The sequence below is a fragment of the Python bivittatus genome, unplaced genomic scaffold (assembly GCF_059951505.1).
Source record: "Python bivittatus isolate LINGU-HERP-01145 unplaced genomic scaffold, Pbiv_v1 ctg000340_np1212, whole genome shotgun sequence".
NCBI lineage: Eukaryota > Metazoa > Chordata > Lepidosauria > Squamata > Pythonidae > Python > Python bivittatus.
Genome location: NW_028277056.1, coordinates 7969432 through 7996841, shown reverse-complemented (window position 1 = coordinate 7996841; position 27410 = coordinate 7969432). Strand labels below are relative to the sequence as shown.

Genomic DNA, 27410 nt, shown 5'->3' with positions numbered 1-27410 from the left:
TAATGCACATATATAATATTGAATTACTTCATATACCTCATGAGAGATAGGACAACTTACCTCTTCTCCATTTCCCATGGCTGCTAGTGTTGAGGATTTAAGGGATCAGGCAATCATAGATATTTTCAATAGCAACCATGAATGTTGATATTCCTCTACAAAAATAAGATAAATGCTGAAAAGTCCTCTCTCTTTTTAGATTAACCTTTTTGGCTAATCGCAAGGTTTGTTTCTTTTAATCATTTCATTTATGCCAATTTATTATTATTTACCTGTTTATAGCATTTTAATTCCATGTAATAATAAAGATTCTTTGGGGCTGAGAATTAGAATAACCCAAGATTTAATTGGTCTTTTTTGCAAAGCGTTATTTTCTAAACCTGGTGCTCTCTAGATATGTTGCATTTCACAATTCCAAAATATCAAACTAGGGAAGTGTATATATATGCAGGTATTTGGGATTTTGGCATAAAATTTCCCCATTTTAACCAGATGCAACAAACCTCTGCAGATATTATTTAAGACAAGTATGTACAGCTGGGAAAACACTTTGTTTAGCCCCAACCAAACACAGGGACTCCACCCAGACCCTTAATTTCTGTTTAATTTAGAAAACTAAGGTCCTACATTATGTGGGAAATCAAGGCAATTTGAAGAGATTTCCTGAATTATGGTATGATCCCAGAAGCAGGGAAGAAGTATTGTTGTTGTTGTTGTTGTTGTTGTTGCATAGTCAGCCAGATGTTCAGACTGGATTTGGCATTTTTATCTACCTATCAAGTCCTTCCCAAGGATGTGGGATAGGCAGATGTTGTTGTTTGATGGTGTTAAAGGTATCATCGCGGGATGTAAGCTGTTCCAAGTAAAGCTGTCTTTTCCAATTGACTGATGATGGTTTTGTCAATGCCGATGGTCTTCAGATGGTGCTCCAGATGTTTTGGGATTGCACCCGAGGTGCCTGTTACTATTGGTACTATCTTTGCTTTCTTTTGCCACAGTCGTTCTACAACTATCTGCAGGTCTTTATATTTTGTGATTTTCTCCAGTTCTTTCTCTTCCATTCTGCTGTCTCCAGGTATTGCAAGGTCCACTATCCAGACTTTTTTGTCTTTCTTATCAACAATTGTTAAGTCTGGGGTGTTGTGTGGCAGGTGCTTGTCTGTTTGAATTCTAAAGTCGCAGATCACTTTAGCGTCTTCATTTTCTATTACTTTGTCTGTTTTGTGGTCCCACTGGTTTTTGCTTGCAGGCAAATGGTATTTCTTGCAGATATTCCAAATGCACCATTGTGGCTACTTTGTCATGCCATTGTTTGTAGTCAGTCTGTGTGATCTTCTTGCAGCAGCTGAGTAGGTGGTCCACTGTTTCTTCAGCTTCTTTGCAGAGGCGGCATTTGCTGTCTGTTGCTGTCTTCTCAATTCTGGCTTTATATGCATTTGTTCTTAAGGCCTGGTCTTGTGCAGCCAGAATTAGCCCCTCTGTCTCTTTCTTCAATTTTCCTGCTCTTAGCCATTGCCAGGTCTTGTTGTTATCTGCTTTGCCTCATAGTTTTTTTGTGTACTGCCCATGTAATACTTTGCTTTGCCATGTCTCTTTTCTATTCTTCATTTGGCCTTTCTTCTAGGCCAGTTTGGCCTTTTCAGATTTAGTTTTAATATAATCTAAAATTTAACCAAACATTATTAGTAAGGTAATTTAATTAAATATTACAATTTAGCAAAAACTTTTGGAAGGGCCTCTGGATCATTTGCAATGATTTGGGGGTCAGATGCACCTCTGGGAGGGTCTCTATTTTTAATCACCCCCCCCCAATTAGAGACCTTTTATATTCTACTGTAACAAATGGAAGCAGTGGGTTCCTGTAAGCTCGTGGGAGGGAGAGGGCGTATTATTTTAAAATGAGTGTTTTTTTCCTCTCCTTCCTCAAACAAAGGCTGGGAAAAATACATGCACATATATTTTGTCCTGGAGCAGCACTGCAGGGATGTGCTTGCTCAGTCTCTCTCTCTCTCCCTCATACAACGATGAGACAAGCAGAAATTTCCACAAGAGATTTCCATCTACCCTTTCAAAGCCAACCCATTTCAGGCACGCCTGGCAGCACAGAACAATCCTGGACAGGGTGTCCTTTTGAGATCTAAACATGGTGAGAAGGAACAAAGGAAGGGGAGAGCTTCCTACATTTCTTTGACATTTGCTTTCACTCTGTCTCCGTGGTCCTTGTGTGGACCTCACCATGGGGCATTCTACTCTCCCTGATAAGCCAATTGTCCTGGGAATGATGATGGCATTGTAAAACAAAGGCCCAGAAGGAGGTCACCCATACTTACACTGGGAGGGATGGAGGGAAAAAAGACCAGATGAATCAGGCTCGGTTGCTTTAAAATACTTGGTGTGTGTCAGAAGCAGAGAGAAGAAAAGGAACACTGGGCTGCAAAAGGGAAGAGATTGGAACATCCTGAACAGGGCATAGTTGGTGGGCAGATCGGAATACGCTTCACTGAAACACTTTGTACAGCTCTTACTTGTTACCCTTCTAAAAGTCTTCCCCAACTTTTGTGCTGTTCCCATAGACCAGTGTTTCCCAACCTTGGCCATTGAAGTCCACACGTCTTAAAATGGCCAAGGTTGAGAAACACTGCCATAGACCCACACCTCCACTGAGTCCCCCCTGGACATATCAGTGCCAAAAAACATTTTCTTTTGAAGTCCCAAAGATTTCTAAAAAGATCACATCCTAAAAAGATCACAATATCACTGTAAAGTGCTCTTTTGTTTGTTTCGTGGCACTTTCTGAGCAAAGCATCTGGTAGCACATATTCTATCCTATATTCCATTCTCTATCCATAGCACGTCTAGAGTCCATTTTCCATTCAACCTGTATTCTGTATTCTGTAATGTGCACTGTAACATGTATTGCCGACACTCTTCAAGTTCAAAGCGTTTGGGCAAAGTGCAAAAGCATAAATAAATAAATATTCTTCAGCACATTCTGAAATGTGGAATAAAATCGCTGAGTAATCCTGGCTGAACCTCCTATCCATTATACAAAGCTAGGCTGTTGTCATAAGCATATCATTTCTCTTGAGTAAGCGGTACGTGTCTAATCATACTACCAGAGTCTGGCTATAGTACAGAACCCTACTCAGCTTGTGTTTGTTGACGTTAATGTGTATACTTTGGGAAACAATTTTGAGTATAATTGAGCATAATTTTGATACCAACACATGTACAATGCACGAAACTGAACAAGTACGGTAAGAAGGCGTATTCCATATTCTCTCTAATAAACCTTGTATCCCTTTCCAATTCATCCTTGCAGCTCACGATGGCAATGAAGCCATCCAGTCACTTCAGAGTCATTCACTAATTCACCTGGTTTGGGTCTCTACTTGTACTTTAATTAGCTTTGCCCATAATAGCCCTGAACAGGGTGAAGATGCAGCCATCTGGATTCATCAGCCATAAGAGCCATTGTGATGAAATGAAATCTTTGCTGAGTGAAATCAAGGGGGTTCTTATAAAATGCTACATGAGACTGGAAAATAAACCACCAGAATATGTGGCCCTTGGGCAAAGTTTGTTATAGTTAGCCCTGGTATAATTCTTGTATTTAGTAGGATGTATAGTATATTCTTGCATAGAATATAAGCTAAAACATACCAAAAAAAAAAATTACCCACATGAATAGAAATCTCGGATATCTGAAGGAGTTTTGCAGGAGAAGAAAATTATCTATTCTTGACCCATCAGCATTCAAGAGAAGGAATAAATTACAGGAAGGCAAATTTATATCTGGAATGAGGTTCCTCCCTATCTGGATGGCCCCCAATTTGCTGTTGTGTAGAAGATCTGTGAAGACCTGGCTCTTCACCCAGGCTTTGGTGAGGGAGAAGGAGACCCCTCATTTCATCACACTTGCCAACTTTTATCTGTTTGTTTCTTTTGTTGATTTTATTGTAATGCCTTTGTGGTGAGCCGCCCAGAGCTGTTGAGAATCAAGTGGCATGCAAGTTTCTTATTATTACTATTACTGTAAGTTAAAGGAAAGCAAATTCCACTCGAAAGTTAAGACAAACATCTAAAGGTGAGAGCCATTTCACTGTGGAACCCATTACCTAGGGGAGGTTTTAAATTTTTTTTATGCCATTTTTATTATTTTTATAAATAACTCAAAGGCAGCAAACATATCTAATACTCCTTCCTCCTCCTATTTTCCCCACAACAACAACCCTGTGAGGTGAGTTGGGCTGAGAGAGAGGGACTGGTCCAAAGTCACCCAGCCGGCTTTCATGCTAGGGTGGGACTAGAACTCACCATCTCCTGCTTTCTAGCCTGGGACCTTCCCCACTAGACCAAACGGGCTCTCCTTTCAAAGAAGATTGGGCCACCATCTCTCTGGGGTGCTTTCATGTGGACAACTATAGTAAGCAGGCCTTCGATGTGATTACATAAGATCGTGGAGCACAGCAGTTTAAGAGCTAATGGCTCCATTCACCCAGTAAGATAAGCTTGCTTGGTTTTAACCTTGGTTAGTCATTTATGACTTAACCTATTTGCAAACCCTGTCCACTGAGTTAGTACAAACCTTTAAAAAGAGTTAATTCGGTAACTAAGTTTGTGCAGGCCTACCACTGATTCTGTTATTGTGCCACGCGCGCCATATGGGTGTATGCTAACTCTGTTAAGTGTGGCTTCGTATCGCTTGTGTTGCTGTTCACTGCGGTGCCTCTGCTCAGTCTGGAGATGTGACCCAGATCTGGGTTTCACAATGACCATTCCTCAGAAGCTTCTAGCATGGACGGATCATTAGGCAAGTGAATGAGACGGAGTTTGCGACGAATTAGAAAACTGCAGATTTCAGATTTTAAGTGTTTTTCTAATTAAATAATTATGATGAGCAGGTGTTGCAGGTTGCTTTACGCTACAGTAAATAGTATCTTCTCACTGGAAAATAACCAAATGAAGCTGAAGAGAGACAAATGCAACATGTTTCACTGAGTATCTTGGAACGGTAGTTGAGCACTAGCTGAATATGGTTCACCAATGTGATATAGCTGCAAAAAAAAATCAAATGCAGTCCACTCCTTTTGTATCTGTGTGTGACATCATAACATGGACGAATGGAGCAGAGTTTGCATCTCTTTGGCGCAACGCTGCTCTCATCATTGCCCCCTCTTGCCCCCACTGCAGACACCAATACATCTTTGCAAGCAATTTTCCCAAAGGTTTTCTCTTTCCCACCCCCCACCCCTAAAATGCATGAGTTTTGTATGTGTGCTGGTTCCGGTTCACGTATGAGCTCAGAAAGTCCAAAGTTAGACTGGTTCATGTTAAAATTTGAACCGAGCAATTTCTTGTCCATTTCTTCCCAGGGACAGGCTAATGGGGACAGCTCCCTAGAAACTATCAAGCCATTTATCTGCAAAGTTTGCAATTTGGAAATTTAGTTCTCCAATCCTGGGACATGATTCCTAGTTTTTACTCCATAAACAGTTTCCAAAAAGATACAAAGAAAATTGTAGTACAAAATAATTGGAGATTGCAGAGTTGCCTCGGTTTTTCCACACTTTCTCATAAAGTATAATCGTCATGTTTCAGCCATCAACTATTAACACACCTTATTTTATAGTCTAGTACCATAAAATGATAAACTCATGGTTCTTATCCATTAGACAAGTCTTGAAGACTTGTTTATTTATTACCTATTTGGAATATCTTGGTCAAGTAAACGGAATGGGTTGGACCATTTGGCTGGACCCTGGAACTTTTTTTCCCCATAAAGAAAAAAAAAACAGCATCCAGAAATTTTCCTCCTAAGAGACTATCTAAAAATAGTTTCTTCCTTCCAAGCCTAATTTGACCCTAGGTGGATACTCCCAGCTTCAAAAATTATTTTCCTGTACCAATGCAGTAAGCCATCAAACACCACTTCCTGTGATGACAACCATTTTGCAAAGATTTATTTCATTAGGATGAATAAATCATAGTGTTATTAATGATGCATAAGAGTGCTGTGTGCAGAAAATGGTGATTAATGTCATGTAATCGTTCATAACAATTTGCTCCAGCTGAAACGACATTGAAGATTTACGCTATGACAAAAAAAACCCACCTCTTTTTCTTTGTTGCCCTCTTGTACACATAGATCTGGTAGCTACTTCCCCATATGCCTTACCTCCTTAGTTGGTCAGGTTGGAAGAAGGCTTTTCTTAATATGTATCTACTCAAAACTTAGGATCATCTCCAGAAGCTCCCCTCTGATGGTTGGTAGAGTACATGCTGTCCAAGTTGGGTTTATCAAGCCATCCTTTGTGCATTTTCTTCCAACAGAGCCATGTTTGACTATGACAAAAGCAAAGACAGTGGCCTCCCAAGCCAAGGACTCAGCTTCAAGTATGGAGACATTCTCCACGTTATCAATGCCTCTGATGATGAATGGTGGCAAGCAAGAAGGGTCACACTAGAAGGAGACAGTGAAGAGATGGGAGTTATCCCTAGCAAAAGAAGGTATGGTGTGTCATCTTCCCCTCTTTTGTTTTTTGCAAGCCTTATTTCAAGTATCTGTTGCAAAGTCATACTTTAAAAATTATTCTAGTCAAAAAAATATAAAAATGTACAAAAGAAAAAAAGATGGAGAGCTGCGATGCTGTTCCATTTTTAACAATTGTCATGCTGTCCATAACAAGATATTGATAAAGGGATAGTGTGATTTTGTTGATAACATATTATCATTAAGCTTAGGCAAAATAGTTTGATAAAGGGCTCTTTGCCGTCAAACAACCATTGAACCTGGGGCACCCTTGGGGGAGTAGATTGGGAAGTCATGTTGGGGGCAGAAAGGTCATGGAAAAATCAAGCAATTCCAGGTTCTTTCATGCTCTATCTAATGCTGATACAGTCTCTTTCTGTAGGGAAAAATGTTGGCTGGTTAACAGAACCAAAGCAGGAAAGACTGCTTCTTTGTGTTTACAGTGTTTTTCTAGAAGATCAGGAGGGCAAACTCCCTTACCCAGAATGTTTTTCCAATGACATCTCCAAAATATGGTGAACAGCCTATTCCAGTTTTGCTGTCATTGAATATAGTCTATATTCCTTATAGGCTGCAAGATGTTCGTGTTACAATAAAGTGGTTAGTCATGAAGGCATCATCAAACACTTGAAAAAAATGAAAATAGTCATCCTAGTCCAAAGAGGGGGAAAAAACTGATGTACAAAACACTTCTATAGAATCATTCAAAATGCCACAAAGAATGCAGAGTCTTTGTTCTCCAGAATTCTTTGTCAGGCTAGATATTACAAAATGCTGGGGGAAGAGAGGGTGGGGGGAATGTTCAAAATCCAGATATTGTGGCCACAACTTCTTGGTTTTATTGGAGAAAAAGTCCTCAGTTCACTCAGCTCTCTTCTCAGTCATCTAAGCGGCAGGTTCAAGTCCATCTGTCTCTTCAATCAGGACACAATTTGTCTGCAGATCTAGTCAAGCACACAAAGAACATGTTTGGCCATGTTTCCTTGGGCAAGACCTCAAGTGCAGGGTCAAGCAAGCTTATATAGATGGTTCAGAGGCAAGAAAATACAGAGAAGGGAACTGCATTGGTTATGACAAGCATCTATCATCCATTCCTGGGCTACTGAAAGATCAGTCTTCTATCTGTGGTTAATGCATAGCTTTGAGGAATTCTTCAACAGCTAGTGCTTGGTCCTGATATTAGCCACATCCTGGCATCTGGAGGGGTACCTTAACCTTCTGCCTGTGAGTAAGCAACTTCCTCATTTGCAGATAAAATGGAGCCAGTATATCAAGTAGAATTCTGTCCCAGGTGTAACTCCATGTATCCATTTCACGTAGTTTCTAAAAAGAATCTTAAAGGTGAGCTGTATCTCAGATCTGTATCTTATCTTGTAGGAGGCAGAGAGCAGATTTAAATAGAACAAAGGCTATTTTTATCTTAGGATATCCAGAGTTTTTAGTTTTAGATGGTTGCCCAAAACATGTTGTTTGAAGCCAAATTGGGGAGTATTAGGTAATGGCTGAAAGGAGATGGAACTGTCAAACTACAGTTCTTCCTAGGTGGTAGGAAGTCATTATCTTCTGGTGGCAAATTTTGCAATGAATAGCTAAAGAGGGTAATTTCCAGAAAAGAAAAGAAAACAAGATGACATCTATTTTATGTGAACATTGGAAGCTGCCTCATAGGTTTCATTAAGGCAGTGTTTCTCAACGTTGGCAACTTTAAGACGTGTGGACTTCAACTCCCAGAATTCTCCAGCCAGCCCTGCTGGCTGGAGAATTCTGGGAGTTGAAGTCCACACGTCTTAAAGTTGCCAACGTTGAGAAACACTGCATTAAGGTATGAACTTCAGCCAAAGGTCTTGTTCAGCATTGCTAGCATGCATCTTTCACCAAACGTGCTGGAGCTTCTGTATGTAATATGGAAGAAAGTTTGCTTTATGAGTTACAATGAAGGAAAAGCTTTATATCAGAGCTAGGGCTGAAGGTAGTCAAGGATACACAGTATAGCTCCTTTGGTGTTCTAGTAAAAATAAAGACTGTAGCCAGATGATATGTCTGACTGGCCAGCTACCACCCTGAAATAAATGATGATCAACCCATTTATCTGACAGCACACAAGCACTGGTCAAGCAAGGAACAGGCCTCTCTACTGCAAAGATTTTTGTCAATCTGGCAGCAATCCAGCTGTGAATTGCAACCAGGTGCAAGCCGATGCTGAATCACAATCAGAGTCATATAAAGAACATAAAATCTGTAGCATCATTACCACTCCTTTCTGCTTCTATTTCACTCTCTCCCTTGTGGTCACAGGGAGCTCAAAAAACAAAGCAAAAAGACCAACAAAAAGAAAAGAAAAGAAAAAGAGTGGCCCAGGTTTTGTAGGCTCCTGAAGAATGGGTTAACCCACTTGTCCCAATCTGTGTAACGTGGCTGATCAGGGGAAGTTAATTTAGCCCCAAATATCCTTGGTGCTGAATGGGACTAAAATCCAGCAAATCCAATTAGTTCATATAGTACTGTAAGGTTTGTAGAGCTGAATCTCAGAAAATCCAAAACCAGGAATTCAGGCAGAGGCTCTTAAAAAGAAAACAGCGCTTTATTTGGCCAAGTGAAGCCGCTGGGTGGGCAGCAATCCCAAAAGAGCGGCGGCAGAAGGTGCTGGGAAGCTCCACCACACCAACAAGATTCCCAAAGCAGTTTTTATAGCATTGCAAAGACAATAGATTGCAACTAATAAGGCAGTTTCAGGCAGTTTGAACCAGTGTCCCCCCCTTTATCCTCAAGACCTTTTCCCTGCACTCTCCCCCTTCGAGGTCTTCTGTGTACATGTCCTTCAGGCAGTTTCTTCCTAGCGCAAGCAAAATATAGAGGTGAGATAGCAAGAGCCAGGCTAAGAAAATTCCCCCCTCCTTCCTGAAGAATGGTTAACCCACTTGTCCCAGTCTGTGTAACATGGCTGATCAGGGGAAGTTAGTTTAGCCCCAAATATCCTTGGTGCTAAATGGGACTAAAATCCAGAAAATCCAATTAGTTCATATAGTACTCTATCCTGCACTCATAATCCAGGGATTCAAGCAACAGGCTAAATCATAAATCATGGTTTATAGAATACAAGTTAAACCATGCTTAACACAAGCAGATCTCATTATGGTGTGGTCCCCAATTGGAGGCAGGTTTTCCACTGAAAGCCGAAATTAATTGTAAAATTGAGTAACATTGCAAGGTTAGCAGAGACCAAGGTTTTGTCCCAAGAGAAAGAAAATGCAACTTAATATTAGCCTGTAATAATAATTAAAATACTGAATTTAGCTATGACCTAATTATCTTTGTTCTTCAATATGCACTGCTTCCTTTCTTCATTTAGGACTTTGTCCAGCTTTGAATTTTCATTCCCTTTCAACGTCCTTTCCCTTGCATCTTTTCTAATACAGAATTTCATCTGTAAGATTTAAAATTGAGAGATTTGCATGGTTCGAAGATCAATTTCTGAATGTGAAAGCTGCATTTCAGCCATTACCATGTGTACATGCTGCTTTCTCAGGGGGGAAAAAAAAAAAGATTTATCCCAAAGTTCGGCTGTAACTATAGTAACACGAGCTTGGTGTGCTGCAGCTGGCAACGTTAAAAACGGGCAGTATCGAAACAGAAGTATATATTTTATTTCTTCTTGAAGATAATGTTCTCCAAGTCATTTTGTTCCACAATAATTAACTCATGTAGTTTTCACACTTGCTCCTGTAGTCAAAAATAACTCCATCCTTATGTAACCTTTGAAAATTGTATTTCTCCTGAAGTATATCTATCTCTTCTGCTCAGTGAATCTGTTGAGGTTCTACTGTTGCAGTAGATCTAAAACCTTTGCTTTTTTATCCCTTGCGAGATGTCTCCTACCCATTTTGAGCCCTAGATGTATGTGGGTCCCAACCACCAATTAAGCAGGGCCACTGGTTGCCCAGGGTTTTATCTTTATCTTTTATCTTTTCTTTTATTGATTTGATTGATTGTTGAGAGCCACCCAGAGTCATTGAGAGTCGGGCAGCATGCAAGTTTAATCAATTATTATTATATTGTCAGTCGCCCAGTCAGCCAGATGTTTAGACTGGATTTGGCATTTTTATCCATCTATTGAGTCCTTCCCAAGGACCTGGGATAGGCAGATGTTGTCTGATGGGGTTAAAGGTATCATCGCAGGATGTAAGCTGTTCCAAGTCAAGCTGCCTTTTGCAATGGACTGATGGTGATTTTGTTAATGCTGACGGTCTTCAAGTAGTGCTCCAGATGTTTTGGGATTGCACCCGAGGTGCCTATTACTATTGATACTATCTTTGCTTTCTTTTGCCACAGTCGTTCTACTTCTGTTTTCAGGGTATTATTATTATTATTATTATTATTATTATTATTATTATTATACAAATCTAGTCCAACACATTTTCCTGCTGCAGTGAAAAACTAGATGGGGCCTACACTGGTTCCATATATAAAGCTGTCTGGACAGCAAGTCAAATTTGTCTTCAGCAGAGACAATGGGACATTATCTTCTGCTGAGGGAGATGGGTGGCATACAAATTTAATAGATAGATAGATAGATAGATAGATAGATAGATAGATAGATAGATAGATAGATAGATACATACATACATACATACATACATACATACATACATACATACATACATACATCTTCCTCTGTACCCAAAGGGCAGTAACCTGAATAACAAAGTTTGGTCTGGGCATACTAATTGACACCACTCTGACTTCAAACACTTTGCTAGCATCTTTCAACATCTGCCACCTGATTATCTCATTTTGTCCAATGATAAGATTGGTCCTGTTGGAAACTCACTTTGTCCAATGGTGGGACTGATCATGCAGAAAACTAAAAATGGAAATGGATCTTTCTAGTCTCCTTGCAGTCACATCCAAGGAGCAGAAGGGAGATGAGCATATTAGCATATTAGCTCATGCATTTAATATGACATTGACATAAGTTGACATTTCAATGACATGCTATATATGCTTTTGCTGATTATGTTACCTAGCATTTGAATTTTTGTTGATTATGTGCCATCAAGTTGGTTTCATCTGTTAGTGACCATATAGACAGATCTTCTGCAGGATGTTCTATCTCCAGATTGGCCCTTTGAGATCTCCTAATGGTATACCCATTACATAGTATTTGAATTTTTATCCTGACATGGTAATTTTATATTGGATTTTTCTAAGGGTATTATTATGTTTTTAAATGATGAGTTGTGACACCTAGAAAATTTGATATAAATGGTGTAACCAATAGAAATAATGAATAAAATTATTTAATAATTATTTATACAACTATAATGATAATAATGCATTTCATACATATTTCTGTTTTCCTTTCTTCTTTCTCTCTCTCTCTCTCAATGCAGGGTGGAAAGGAAAGAGAAAGCACGTTTAAAAACAGTGAAATTTAATTCAAAGCCTGGTGTGATTGATGCAAAAGGGGTATGTAAAAGTGAAACTAACTTTTTTGTTCACTAAACTACAGGTATTTTAAAACAGGCCAGGAAAGAAAATGAGAATTTATCATACATTCAAGAAATATGAAAAAGGAAAAAAAGAAATATTTTATTAAGGGTGAAAGCAAAGAAGGGCTTTTATTTTAAAGAAGAAAGTGATATTGCATTGTAAAAGAATTAAACATTACTGTCAGATCATGGAAGTGGGTCATGAACACTTCAGTTGCTATTACACAGTTCTCTCTCTCTTACACATACACACACACACTGAGACATACATTCAAGTTTTAGTAAATAAGATTTGCACCGTGAGACGTGAATCAGAAGAGTCATCTCACCCAACCAGCAGCCAGAAATCCCTTCATCTATCCAAATTCTGCTCTGAAAAGATGAAATTTTCCATGAGTTCCCTGAGTTGTTTTGCCATTCTTTTTCATGTCACGCAAAACAACAGTGGGTCAGCTGCATCTGGACAGAAAATGTGTGCATGGGCAACCTGGGTACAATGTAGTCCTCTGGCGTCATCAGGGATGAGGGGGAGGCTGAAAAAGAGGCAGGAAGAAATCTGGACAGAAACAGTCTACAGATGGGAGAGGAGTTTGTTAGTACCTTATCTCATAAAGAGCAGCTCAATCTGGGTTGTAGACCCTGGAAGTCCCTGGAAGAAGAGATTCAAAACTTTCCCTCATCAAAGAGAGCTAGCAGTTCCTTTCACAGTCACCAAGATTCTCTCCCTTACCCTAATATTTCCATTCAAACTCCTTCTTGAAGCCTGTGTGATTCTTGCTTCCTTGATTCACACCCTGAGTATAGTCTCCAAGGCTGGAGATTCCTTCTTTCACCCCCCTCCCTCCTATACTTTTATTGCCCTGGCATTTGAAGGAGCACGACATGGCTAGTCATAATGTTTTAATATCTCACAACAACCGTGAGGAACCATCCCTTTGCAATTGTGGAAACAGAAAGGGTGAATCAACCAGTTCTACTGGATGTGCTATTACAGGTAAAGGAGGAACTACCCTAGAGATTCCCTAATTTACAGCAGAGAGTTTCTCTCTGAACAAAGGTCAGTGCTCACTTTGGAGACATCCATCTTTTGAACAAGTGTCTAGGTCTGTGGATTCTTTGGGGTTCTCTGAGCTTGGTTGTTTTCTTGCAAACATTTCATTACCTAGCTAGGTAGCATCTTCAGTGCTAGAATGGGATGAGGTTTGCTCTCTGTTTATATATTGTGGCATGCCCTGCCAGTGTTGGTGGGGGTGGGGGTTTTGCTTTCTTTTATTTTTTCCCTCTGGTAGTTCCTTGATTAGGGGATTATTTACTGCTTGATTGTATCTCTGGGGATAATCTTGGTGTTAATCTCTGTTTATCTGGGCAATGATTGCTGGTGAGATGTTCTGATCTTTTGCTTTCCTTTTTATTGTCTCTTTTGAATAGTGTGTAGTGATGTAGACAAAATGTCTAGATTTTGAATAGTGTGTCATCTACATCTCCTCACCAGCAATCATCACCCAGATAAGCAGAGATAACACCAAGATTATCACCAGACATACAACTGGCAGTAAACAATACCCTAATCAAGGAACTACCAGAAGGAAAAAATAAAACAAAGCAAAACCCCCACCCCCACCAACACTGGCAGGGCATGCCACTGTATATAAACAGAGAGCAAACCCCACTCCCTTCTAGCACTGATGATGTTACCTAACCGGGTAATGAAACATTTGCAAGAAAACAACCAAGCTCAGAGAACCCCAAAGACGCCACAGTTCAACCCTGAGCTACACGTATTCTCTTCTATTCGTGTTTAGTTCAGTTGAAAGGTACATAAGACAGAACAAGGACTCAGAGTTGCATATGAACTGTTAGCACTTCAGCAGATACAAGAAATCTCAGTTCCTGGTTTTCACTGTTGGGAAATATATTGCATTTCTGTTTAAGTGATAATGATAGGTTATGATGTGCATTTAGAAGTGGAACTGATACACAAACTGGCATCTTGCATTTTGCCAACCTAACCTTGGGGGAGGCTTTAGAGGGGAAAAAAAATATTCTGGGGAAAAAAAAAATGAGCTGGAAAGAATGGGTTGGAGACTTGCCCTTTATTCTGACATATACGCTTGAAGTTATGAATAGCTCTAAGTCTTTTCTTGCCTGCCAATTCTTGTTCAGATACAGCACCGAACAGTCAAGTACAGGCAGCTTTACATGAAGCATATCACTGTTACAAAAGTATGGATGGATTCAGAAAATACCTCAGGCCATTCTTACAACCTTAACTGTAATTCATGGCAATCTCTTTGTGACCTCCACAAAAATTCCAATCATTTTTCAAGCCGCCTGAAAAATAGTCTTCTGTGTCAATTTCTGGATGCACATTGCAGAGGTGATTATGGTGAAGTTACCACTCCCAAGCCTGTATCTCTCTGCTTGAGGGCAGCAATGAATGGTGTCAGTTCTTTCTTTGGGATCATTCCTGCAGGCATTAAAGAATTCCCCTTGAAGCTTCTTCCTCTTTTCCCGAAGTTTGGGTTGGTCAGGGAAAGGATTTGACAGCATCTAGCAATGGGTATATCAATGGGTGCAGAAGAACGGTTCCCAATACAACATAAGGATAAAATAATTTCTCTAGTAATACATAATTAATACAGTGTTTAATAAATTGAACTAAAGTAAATTATGTCACAAAAATAGTAAAAGAAAATGAAGGTTTCTCTTTTACGTTGTTATGGCAGGCATTGTTCATAGTAGTTGGGTAGAAAAGTGTAGAATCAGTAAATAACACTTGCGCTACCCCCAAATTGTTTCCAAAGGAGTTTCTTCTCCTCCCTTCATGTGGATTTTTCATTAGGGAGGGAGAGACATGTATTCCCATATTTGCAGAGATGGTAGGTAGGTAGGTAGGTAGGTAGGTAGGTAGGTAGGTAGGTAGGTAGGTAGGTAGATAGATAGATAGATAGATAGATAGATAGATAGATAGATAGATAGATAGATAGATAGATAGATAGATAGATAGATAGATAGATAGATAGATTCCCATATTTGCAGAGATCTGGACAGGGAATTGCATTCTCAGCAATAGCCACTAAGATAATACTTTAATGAACTAGTACCGTTTTCCTGAATTTGGTGCTCCTATATGTGTTGGATTCAGGACTGTCCATAGGGGGTCAAAAAAGTCAAGATGGTGGTCACAGCCATGCCCCTATTTACATATGTGTGATATTGACAAATGTGCAAAAGGAATGGGGCTTCAGTCATGTGATCACAACTATCATCTTGACTTTTTTGATCCCGCAGTTGTCCCTGTTCGGACTACAATCTCTATTCTACCCTGCCATATAAACCACCACATCTGAGGGTGTTATATTGAGGAAGGCAACCCTAGTAGCGATGCCAGAATAATCAGAGGTCCAACACACATACACTTTTTGCCGTCTTGTAACTAAGGAAAGTATACAAGCTGCCCAGCCTATCCACGAATATTTCTGAATTTTTATTTTCATGAAAGCAGTTTCTTTCCCTCTCAGTTAGATGTGATTGGTCATGGAGAAAATGTAGTAGCCATGCTTGGCACAGCACTACTATGGGAACAGTCTCTCAGGGCCTCTGGGCTAAGACCCTGGGGATGCTGAAGATGCTTCCATCCTGAGGTGATCAGGTTTCATAGGACCCAAGACGTATCGATGCGGAGGCCCCAATCCACTTTGGAATCAACAGGAGGGTCAAAGAGCCCCCACCCATGAGGTCTAATGATGATGTCGAGTCTGGCACCATCCCCGCGTGGCTTCATTGGTGAGCCCCCCATACCTGTATCACGTTTGCTATGCCTATATGTTAGGAAAAGGCACGTTCCCATCATAAGCAACAATGTGCTTTCAGGCTCCAATTCTCTCCGGCTGTCCATCCCGCTCTGCTAAAATAGCTTTTGTTGCTAAATGCCACCCACCCAAACAGAAAATAACACTTGCCCTCCCAGGGCAAGAACAGTTGCACCCCAAAGATCCAGAATTCACATGCCCTGATTTAATGTAACAGAGAATGCTGTTGAGAAGTAAACAATATGGAGCGGCCTTCTCCAGTTTGTTGCCCTTCACTCTAGGTAAGGAGAATCTGAAGGCAGGGGTACCCCCAGGGAGGGTGGTCAAAAAAGTCAAGATGGTGGTTACAACCATGAGAGCAAAGCCCCACCTTTTTCTACATGCAGCATGACTTTTTTGACCCCCCTGCCCCGCAGACACCCCTATCTGAAGACATAAAGTTGAGAGAGGCAGGCATAGTGGATGAGAAGGCCAGAATACCTTAGTCAAGATATTTGAGGATAAAGGATATTTGATCCTTTGAGGTTTTTTTCTAAATTTTAGCAGGTGCCCAGGCTTTAGACAAATGACATCTTAAATGCCCTTTTCTGGCCTGCAGTCAAAGCTGGAGGGAATAATTCTTTCATGTGGCTAACAATACCTCACACAAGCTGGAATCTGACAAGAATTTAATTACCCTTTAATTTTGTACATCGTTCTTTTTGGCATCTACTGCAGAAGGACAATCAATCTTATCACCTAAGCCCTTTATTGGGAGTGATATTTTGCAAAGAGCATTGTTAGGAAGCCAAGCTGCTAGCCCCTTGTTGCTTTTAATCTTGAGTTCAGCATGTTGGAAAAGGGCATCTCTAGGCTACAGGCAAAATTTAATGTATTTTAAATAACTGTTACATGTAGGAAGGAAAGAGAGGTGTTGTGGCCTCATTTGTCTCTGGAGGGTTTGAGCACTTGATGGAAGACCTCATGCCTTCATGACCCAAGATCATGAACCCAGCATAGCCCTGAAGAATTACATTATTCCATTGTAGAAGAGCAATTTTCTGTACTCAGCAACCTCTTTTATGTTCTCTCAGCCTTAAGAGGTGGTCTTCCCAATATTTGAAGGCTTAGATAATGACCCTTTGTAGCTTTCGCTGTTCCTTAGCCATGCGGAAGCCAGAAAAAGGTAAGGGCTGTTTTTAGTCTCTAGTAAGAAGAACAAGCACGTAGATGTAAGCAATCACCTGCCAAGCATTTGAAGTTCTCTGTTAGCTTCAGACAGTTGCTGAAGTAACAATTCTCTGATAAGCTGTTTTAAAGAGCTTTCCCATGTTCCTTGTTCTGCCTGTTTTTCAAGCCTATTCCATTCTGCATGACTACCCAAAATATAGCTGGTCCCCCAGAGTCTTCAGCCAGCCCATGACAGAGTCATCCAGGTGCATTTGATTGCAACTCTTAAAATTACCAACTGGTATGTTGTTGACCGCTGGTAAAGAAAATCTAGCTTCAGAAGCTAGATCTATCAATGCCTGTTGATAGGCTAACAACTCTTTCTGCTGCGTGCCCCAATGCATCAGAAAAGCTGCAAAGAGCAAGCGGTACTTTATAGTCCTGCTGGTGGTCTATCTGCCGCAAAGCAAGCTAGCAGCAGATCTGGTGAATAAGGATTTTAAGTGCTGTACCATCAATTATTGTGGTCTGGAACAGAGGCAGAAAAAGTATTAATTCTTCTTTTATATATTACATATCAGAGATGGGAACCTGTAAGTGGCAGGGACTGTGTTTCATATAGGGTGATTAAGGCTACAGGGACTAGTACAGTGTGCAAAATAGGTGAAGCTGCAACTAGCATGTGGAGGGAATGTAAATGGTTGTATTTTCTGGACTTTGGGAAGGGCAGTGCAGTTTTTCTATTTTAAGCTTAAACATTGAAATATGGAGGATTCCAAGACCCCAAAAGAGGAGACACAGTTTGCCATGCCAGCTATATACTAATCCAAAATCATTCTCCAAGTCTGGATCCTTGCATAATCAAACTAGATATGCATGGCCAAGGACAATCAACTAGCCTGAGGATGTCCCAAAATTTGCAGATGCACTAAAAGGGGAAAAATAGCAGCAACAGTAGTCCTTTAATGGGGGAAAAAAAACCTGGGAGAGAAAAAGGTCAAGAGCCCCTGTGAATTGACCATGTTCTTTGGCACAAATGCTGAAAGTTGGAGAAGGAAGAAATGCAGAAAACTCAGGAAGAAAGAGGATGGATTGTTGGATTCTGAAGAAGAATTCTCCATCCTGTGACATCTTCTCCCAAGTTTCATTAGCAGAGCCTTGTTAATCAAATGATATCTAGCACAGAGTGATCATTGGTTCCTGGAGCTGTGACTTTAGGAAATGTTACAGTTAATTCCTTTTGTCAGCTGTTGTAGTGGGAAGAAGGAATAACCTTGAGGAACAGGAGGAAGAGCCACAACCAAGACAACAGATAGATAGATAGATAGATAGATAGATAGATAGATAGATAGATAGATAGATAGATAGATAGATATAAAAATAAAAATAAATTGAGTCCAGGTCAGATCTGTAACTCAGATAAGCATCTCCGACAACCTCCCTAATTCTCATGAAGATAAAGGCAGGGAGGGGGAAATGCATTCAGACTTGTACAATTTGGTTACTATAGCCTTATAATAAAAGTAGTATTACCTTGCATGACTTTGGTTTCCTAGTCTAGTCTACTTTGAAGGGCTGACAGATGTCTTCATCTTTATATCTTTAAAAACTTTCTTCCTCCTTCCCTTCCCAAAACAACACACTTGAGATGTACAAGAAATATTAAAGCAGTAGATATTATGAACCGCCCCCCATCATCTCTCTCTGGAGACTTTAATGAAGATAATAATATCAATCCAATTAGACCTGTTGGCCTCTAGAATGTTTTTTTTTAAGAAGGAAGAAAAATAGCAATGAGCCAGTGGTATTAATAGCAGGTATAATTTCATCAAGCAGGAATGAAACCCTGAAATTATCACTTTGAAGCTACCTATTAAGCCTTTTAATTCATTGCATTTAATAGCATCACACTTGCCTAATCATTTCAGTTTCTACTTCCTTATTTATGCCTGTTTTTAATAGCCAAACTGTAGGGTTTCTGGGACAATATGGCTCTTCATTAGTAGGAGAACATTGACATTTAAAGGAAAAAAATCCATTTTGTTCAAATGTGATACTGTTGGACAATCTTCTACTTGGATGACAAAATCCAAGAGTTAAGCTAATCATGGTCAGATCCCCCAGGGTCATTCCCTATTGTTAAGGAAGTAAAAATATAATTCCTGGTGATTTCTTAGATATATCCATGTAGTTTTCTTGGCAACAATACGGAAGCTATTGCCTTTTGGGGGGGGGGGGGTAAACTTTCCATTCTAGTTGTAGCCTTGTTGGTTTTCCATCCTTGGTGGTCTTCCATCTAAGTCCCCTGCTTAGCTTTCAAGCCCTGTTAGCATCAGCTAATTTCTGCCACATGCTGAAACCCTATTATAAAAGTAGCTGTAGGTTCAGAGCCAGCTCCATGGAAGTTAAATTTTCTGCACTTGCACATCTCCAGTTTTAAGCTATTATATGGAGTCCTTGGGGTTCTCTGAGCTTGGTTGTTGTCTTGCAGATGTTTTGTTACCTGTCTAGGTAGCATCTTCTGGCACTGAAGATGTTACCTAGGTGGGTAACGAAATGTCTGCAAGAAAACAACCAAGCTCAGAGAACCCCAAGGACTCCTCAGTTCAATCCTGAGCTACAGATATTCTCTTCTATAAGCTATTATATTCTCTGAGCTACCAAAAGGAGAGAGAAAAACTCAAGCTGATCCAAAAGTTCCACTAAAAATATCTGCCAGAAATGTGGCTAGAGGGTTGCAGATATCAGCAATTATGGCAATAATCTCCCCTTTTCTTTAAATCAAAAATTATCCACCCTTTCAAGCATCACAGACTTCCTATAAGAAATAGTCTAGTAGGCTTGTATGTTTTCTCTGCAATCCTTCATGTGCAACTATCTCACACAATAGTGTGATATTCTGGGGCACAGTTGAAACAAAATTGCCCTCACCCCCAATCCTTCTCACACCAATGCCTTTGCAATTTGCTTTATAACTTGTTCAATATTTTATTGGAGGTACAGTGACCATACTATGAGACAGTAATCCAATGTAAAAACGGCAAATATAATAATAATAAATATAAATAATAAAATGGCAAATATTATAGCCATTTTTTATTATTTGTATTTATTGAATATATTGAAAAAATAATGCTTGAAACTGTCCATCAAAGATGGGAGATTGTGCAGACACATAGCTCATTTACTCACAGTCTTCCCCACTATATTGTATACTTCTACTCTTTAGAATTATGCATTTCTTCCCTTTAGGGAGATGTGCAAGTTCCCAGTTCAATTAAACTAGAAGATAGACATTATGGTCTTCCTTTTCTGTTTTTTTAACTTAATATTTATATAGATTATACCTCCATTTCTTGTCCCTTGACCTCATCCCACGTGCCCACCACCAATGTTCTGACTCTGAATCTGGATCAGAACCTCTGTCTCTCAGCCTGTTAATTATTTTATTGCCACACCATCACTCCACTTCTGTTCTTGCTTCAGTCTGAAATGGCCACATGTGTGAAACTGAATATGATATCCAGAAACTCAAGATATGGGTTTTACGTTTCTGAGGCCACCAAAAATTTGCATTCTTCAAACATGAAATAGTAGCAAAAGACACAGTAGAAGACAATGGGGAAGATAAATTCATCAAGGTTTTGCCATTTAAGTCAAAAGGAGAATTTGAAAAGTGATATTAACAATTGCCAGATTCTGCTCATGATTCATAAACACTTGTCATCATGAAGCAAGCTGGAACTGATCGATGCAATGTGCCCTTTCAGAGAAAGCTATATTTTGAAGAAACAATGATGCCGGTAGAAATGGAAGATGCAAAACATTGTTGAAGAAGAACACAGGGAAAGAACAACAATTCGTGTTGCAAATATAGGATATGTGTGTTTCTAAGATTGTATAATGCTTAGCTTCTTTCAGATTTTCTCGCTGCATACTAGGAAGAGTTGTGGGGACAGGCTGCACAGCTGGCCAAATGCCTTGATGAATGTTTTCTTCAGTGTAATGTTTGTGAGTGAGTGTTTGGGCTTGTTTAATGGCACACATGTAAGTTTGTACCGTACATGATCAGAGAAGCTGGTCACACAGTGTTTTTGTTAGTAGAGCTGTATGTATGTAACTGTTGCTTAGGACATCACACAGAATAAGCAGCAGGAACAGTAGTGCACCCAAAATGGATCAGAACTATGTTGGGTCAAACATTCTGCTTCATAGTAGTCAGTGAGAATCCACATTGGCCAAAAGTGAGAGATGTGTACACTATCCTTTCCCATAGTTATTTCCCAGGAGCTGGTTATCAGTGGATAAGCATCCTGGTCCTATAGAATGTAACCATCAAGACCCATAGTTAATGCTAAGAAAAAAGAATAATGTAAGCTTATCCCCCAAACAGGAAAGTGAGTGGCTCAGCAGCTCTTTTAAAATTAAGGAACACATAGAGTTTATTCTGAATTACAGCGGTTCAGAGGTTAATTTTTCTTTGGCTATGTATTGGCATAACACCATAGCTAAAATGGGGTTGGATACTTTGTGGTTCCAATGTATTGTAGTAAAGACAGGCATTGTCATAGCATGTTGAGGGAGCCAGGCCATTGGATTCGTAGGGTGTATTTGGTTGGGTACAGCAACTGTGACGAACACAAGAATTATGTTTTGTTCATTTGGATTTAGGCTTAGCATGTATGCTACTCCTGGGGATGGATCTATGCAGAGATGTTATGGGACTTGGGCATATGTGATGTTGACTTCTATAAGAATGCTCAAATATATAGGATTCTGGTGAGCATTGTGGAAGACCTAGGAGGACATCCAAGATGCAGAAGCTGAGGTGGGCATTGATTTTGGCGGTGTGGAGCAGATTGCTTCAGGTACTCCCTGCGGCCCTAGCATCCTTGGGATGCAAGCTAATATCTGAATTGGAGAATGTCTACTAAGAAGAAAGGATCTGCAAGAAACAAAGGGAAGAAGGAGAAAAGTTTAAATCCAGAGAGTAGAGGAAATTAGCTGAATTGGGACATTTCTTTTCAGTCCAGGCCAAGTTGACCTTTCTTGCTTGTAATCTTGTTTGAATAATAGAGTGGCTCTTGGACACTAGAGGCCCGTTTTTGGTGACCTTTAGCTCTCAGTCAGGACAATTGTCAATAGGACCTGCATGTTCTTCTGGTAGGCAGCATGGGAAAAGCGGCATTCTTGGCTTCACTGATACTTTTTTCATTAGTTTTGTTCTTTTTCACACTGAGAGGGCTCAACAAAGCCTGGTGGTGTTCTAAGGAGAAAAACACCAGTTTTTCATTGCTCTTTTGGTCTAAATTGTTTCTATTCCCTATTCAGAAGAAGTTTCCATTTTCTTTAGTTCCATGGAAGATGCTTAAGTGTTTCACAGTCAATGTTTTCTGCAAAACTGCATTCCCCAATGAAGGCAGTGCATGTTCGAATGCAATGTTTCTCAACCTTGGCAACTTTGAGATGTGTGGACTTCAGCTTCCAGAATTCCCCAGCCAGCCTGTTTGCATGATTTCAACCAAATTTACTGGAAATTCTAAAAAATACTGCCACTCCAAGGAATCACTGATGTCTTGCTGGAGTGTTATCTGAAATACTAGAAAAATATAAAGTACCTTAACCAGTACACTTCCCACTATTGCCTTCTCATGCAAATCTCCTGGTCCTTTGTCAACAAAGTGGAGAGTCCCAACTGCAGTCAACCTAGATCAATACATGGCAAGGATCTAATGTATAAAATTCTTGCGCTCAGTACACAAATTTGGATTTATTCTGAATTAGCTGATTTTCACTTGGAAGGCTGAATGCAAGTCTACAGACTTCCATGATGAAAATTAGCTAATCCAGTATGATCCTCCCCGATTTGCTCCTCCTGGAACTGGTATATAACCATCAAAGAAGCTGCCCCATGTTAGACAAGGAGGAGGCAGCAACAGATGAAGGCTATGCAGTAAATCAGTGTTGTCCAAACTTGGCTACTTTAAGATGAGTGGACTTCAATTCCCAGAATTCCCCAGCCAGCATGGCTGGCTGGGGAATTCTGGGAGTTGAAGTCCACTCATCTTAAAGTGGTCAAGTTTGGACAACACTGCAGTAAATACTTGCAGGAATGAAGGTGGAAGGGCAGATTTAGATTCTGCTCTGATTGGATTTTAATCAAAAGTGGACGAGTGAGCAGTAGAACCCACAACATGCTGCAAAACCCAGTTTTGATTCTTAATCCAGGGTTAGACCATGTTCATGCCTTGGCATAACAACTGAATCTTATATCTATGTTTCTGGCCTGAAAAAAGTATTCTCTAGATAAGGCATGTAGAAAGTGTTATGATTTTTATTTCAATTTACTGAGTGCCATCTAAACTCCTCAAAACTAAAGGATAAGTTCACTCTTAGACAGCAAGACAGCAATGGAGGAGAAATTAATTCAGTCCAATTTTTTTACATGCCATTGTCTTCATTTGTTCGACTTTCATGCAAAGCATGTCTGTGTGCAGAAGCTTCCTGGCTTCGACCAAATGGCAAAAGCAGCACTGTGCCATAACCCCACCATGCAAGTGAAATCAGAAAGCAAGTACAAAAGGGGCAGGCCTGGTGCCACCATGATGTGCTACTTTCAATATTCTGCACCCCTTGTCACCCCCTCCTGCAGACCCTGCTAATACAAAGTGTTTCCCTGGCCAAACTTTCCCCTTGTAACACCTCTGTGAGATAAGATGGCCCAAAGTCACCACTGAGCTTCCATGACTGATGATGGACTTCATCTGAGTCTCCCCAGTCCTACTCCAACTCCTTCACCATTACTGGCTCATCAATATTACACCTCAAGAACTTAAATGCCTACAGGATGCAGTGTGCATTAGTTGCAAAGCTACCCTGAACTCAAAAATGATGCAAAGAAATGCCTGTCAAAGGGCTCTCAAAAATGTCTATAGGACAAGAAAATGTATTGCACATAAATTTAAAACTAAGAAAGAAAACCACTTTCAGTTGTAAAAAGTATGCATGTGAAGAAATGGGCATACTAAACTGCATAAACACCCCCACCCCCAAACAGAAGTGTGCGTAATTTTTTTATAGTCAAATTTTCAAAGTGATGTAGAAATCAGGAGGAATGAATGTACTGTGAGGATGAAAGTGGGGGGGAAAAAAACCAACTGTCAGGTTTACTCTTCTTCAGACCAAGATATGAGAGGAACCACATTTGAGCATGGTTAATAATGACATCCTTAAGGATTGAGTAACGATGTTATCAAGTCAGTAGGAGCTCATGCAGTTTTCAGGACAAGAGTCATAGAATTGATTTGCTATTGCGTTCTTCCAGGAGGAGGAGGAGGAGGAGGACTTCCTAGTCTCACCAACAGCCCTAGAATTTCCAAATTGTCCCCCATCCAAGTACTAACTTTACTTAGGTTCTGAGATTAGCCAGGATTAACAATCCTGCCTGAATTTACTCTGAATTACCTTCCAGGAAATCCAGTTAACATTTCATGCCATCAGCCAATCCTATTCTCAATTACTGCAGCTGCCTTGCTCAAGTATTACTCATGTGTGTTGGTGTAAGGGAGATTCTCCCATTTTCTAAATTTAGTCATTTTTTGAAGCATTTAATAAGCGGTACAGAATAATGGAGATGTCAAATATTAGAATGTGTAGGATGCCAAATGGGAAGCATTTGTAAGGAGCACAAAGGTTGAAATCAAATTAAGTAGAGTGAATTTGCTCAACCACAGCCAGGTGTAGGTGGCTTTTACAAAGGTGGCAGAGGCACAGACACTAAACTTGCAGCCTTTTAGGACTACTCCCTTCCACTGTTCTAAGAACCTCTCCTCATTCCCACTGTTTTCATTTAGATTTAGGAATATTTTTCTGAGTCAGTTTGGTATAGTGGTTAAAGACACTAGAATAGAACTGGGAGAGTTGTAATCCTGAAACCAGCTGAGTGACGTTGGGCCAATCCCACTACCACAGCCTAAGAGCTAATGGGGTAATGATGAAAGTGCTGGACGAGAAAGCAAGGTATGGTAAGTTCTAGTCCTGCCTTAGTCACAAAGCCAGTTGGGTGACTTTAGACCAGTCTCTCAGCCTTAGGAAGAAGGCAATGGAAAAACACTTCCAAGAAAACTGCATGGATTTGTCCATGAAGGTGTCAGGAGTCAAGACTGACTCAACAACAAAGCAAGAAAGTTTAGTTCTGTTGACTACAAAAGGAGAAAAGCCCTTTATTTAAATATTACCAGATCTGACCAATCCAGAACCTTTACATTGCCGCCTTGAGTTTTGCAGATAGTCTTCTGATAATGTCTGAAAAATTGGGCTAATTATAAAGTGAGCTAAAAAGGAGCTCACCTGTTATTTCTTAAAACAGGTGTGAAGAACTAGCAGTCCACAAAATGTTGATGAGTCCCAGTATCCATCAGAGTTGGTCATGGTGAAGAGGCTGCTGAAAATGATAGTTTAGCCTAAGGGCCACAGGTTTCCTACAACTGCTTTACAAATGAGTGACCAAAACATATTGAGACTTCAATATTATGAGATGCAAATTTTCTATATGGTCCTATGTTCCCAAGACCAACTTGCTTCTGCTTTGCACATATTTCTAAAGATCCTGAGAGTCCTAAATCAACCATCTGCTGAGTTAATATATTTTCTGGATTGATTTTTTTAAAAAAACAGGTTGAGAGAAGGAGAGAAAATGTTTCTTTTCTAAATTATAGCTTAGCGTGCAGAACAGAAGTCTAAAATCTATGGAAGCTCCTTTTCTGTGACCTGTTGGGACCACTTGGAGAATCATTTAAAAACTCTGAACCATCACCCGTGTATTTCCTGGAGGAAGTTGAAAAGTACAAAAGAAATTAAGCTTATCACAGTAGATAGTCCTAACAGATAAATGGAATATAATATTTAAGTTTTTAAAAGCATCCACGGACTTCATCAAGAAAGAAAATTAAGACAAATATATATTGATTTTTTTTTTAAAAAATGCTTCTCTATTGTAATCATTAAAACCCACTACAAGATTTTATTTAACTTCATTGAAACTGTTACTTTTTTTATAAGAACTTTATTACATTTCAGCAAAAAGTAAAACAGAAAAATCAAGAAAAGAAGGGGAAAAAAGCAAAAGAGAGAAAGTCAGAAAAGAAATACAAAAGAAAAAAGTAACTCCCAACTTCCTCTGGTACAGGTATAGATATAAAATACATTCATCTCTTACTCTAATATTTAAAAAACCACAAAATAAGTCTATATCAACAAAAATATGTAAAAAGTTAATACAAAGTATTTCTATAGTTGTAAAATAAATCAGTCACCAAGCCCCAAAATCAGTTTCATTTTTTTTTTTTTGAGTCTCAGATAAAAAGTCCAAGAGTGGTTTCCAAGTAGAAACAAAGCCAGACAATGTCTTTTCTTTAATCAAAGTAGTCAGTTTTGCATCTCCGCCAATTCCATTAATTTCACTATCCTTTCTTCAGCTGTAGGTATTTGCACATCTTTCCATCTTTGCACATATAAAAGTCTCGCTGCTGATACCATAGAAAGAAAGAAATTCCCATGTTTTCTTTCCATCTGTTTATTCAACTATTACATAGATTTGTTTGTCTCATTGGTCATTTGGACTTAAACCATGGGCAGAGCAATTGTGTGGTGTGAGAGAGAGAAAATCTGAGATTTTCTTTGGCTCTCTCTGTTTCAAGATGGACAGCGAGGGAATTTCCCCCCACCCCCCATTTTGTTTCCTGTTTCATGATTTTAATGGAAAAGTAACCATTTCCTTATTTATCCCAAAGCTGATTAGTTACCATTAGACATGGCAATAGCACTCTTGCTACTTTCAGACAGTATGCTTAATCTAGTTACAGAGTTAAATATTTTCAGGGATCACACAGTGAGCCACAAAGTATCCCGTGAGTTGGATTCACGCAACATACTAAGTTACCCCCAAAATAACCAAGATTAATACCAACCAATCTTATTATGTTGTACAAATCCCCTTCTAGGTCCTTACTGGAATTGGTTAACATGTTCAGTAGCCTCTATGTAGCTACTAGTACCCTGAGGGTCCCTCTATGACTTGAACCCTATCTTATGTCTGGCTATGATGTCTTTTAGATTAGAACAAGTTTTAATGGTCCACAAAAGATTGCCTTTAGATGTTTCCGTAGAGAAGTCATAGCTGGAAGCAGCAAGCCATTCACTTAGCCCTGGTTTGTCATCCTAATTTGCTGGTCTACACTGCTTTGTTTCCAGTCTGATTCTATCAAATTACCTGGCCGTGCTCTGGTAGAACTTCATCCTAGAATCTTAGACTTGGAAGAGGCCATTAAGATAATGGAGTTCTAGCCCCTGTTTGGTGCAGGAATCCACATTTAAAGATCCCAACAGATGACGACGACATCTGCTGGTGTGGAAAAAGATTGTATGGCT

General features: G+C 39.7%; 1 protein-coding gene across 1 annotated transcript in view; it reads left to right on the top strand.

Annotated features, from left to right (window-relative positions):
• DLG2 (discs large MAGUK scaffold protein 2) overlaps nucleotides 1-27410 on the top strand; it is a 958242-nt gene that overhangs the window by 893644 nt on the left and 37188 nt on the right. The window contains exons 20-21 of the mRNA XM_088140514.1: nucleotides 6334-6510; nucleotides 11923-11998. Of these exons, the coding sequence (XP_087996640.1) occupies nucleotides 6334-6510; nucleotides 11923-11998 (253 nt within the window). The remainder of the gene's footprint in view (nucleotides 1-6333; nucleotides 6511-11922; nucleotides 11999-27410) is intronic.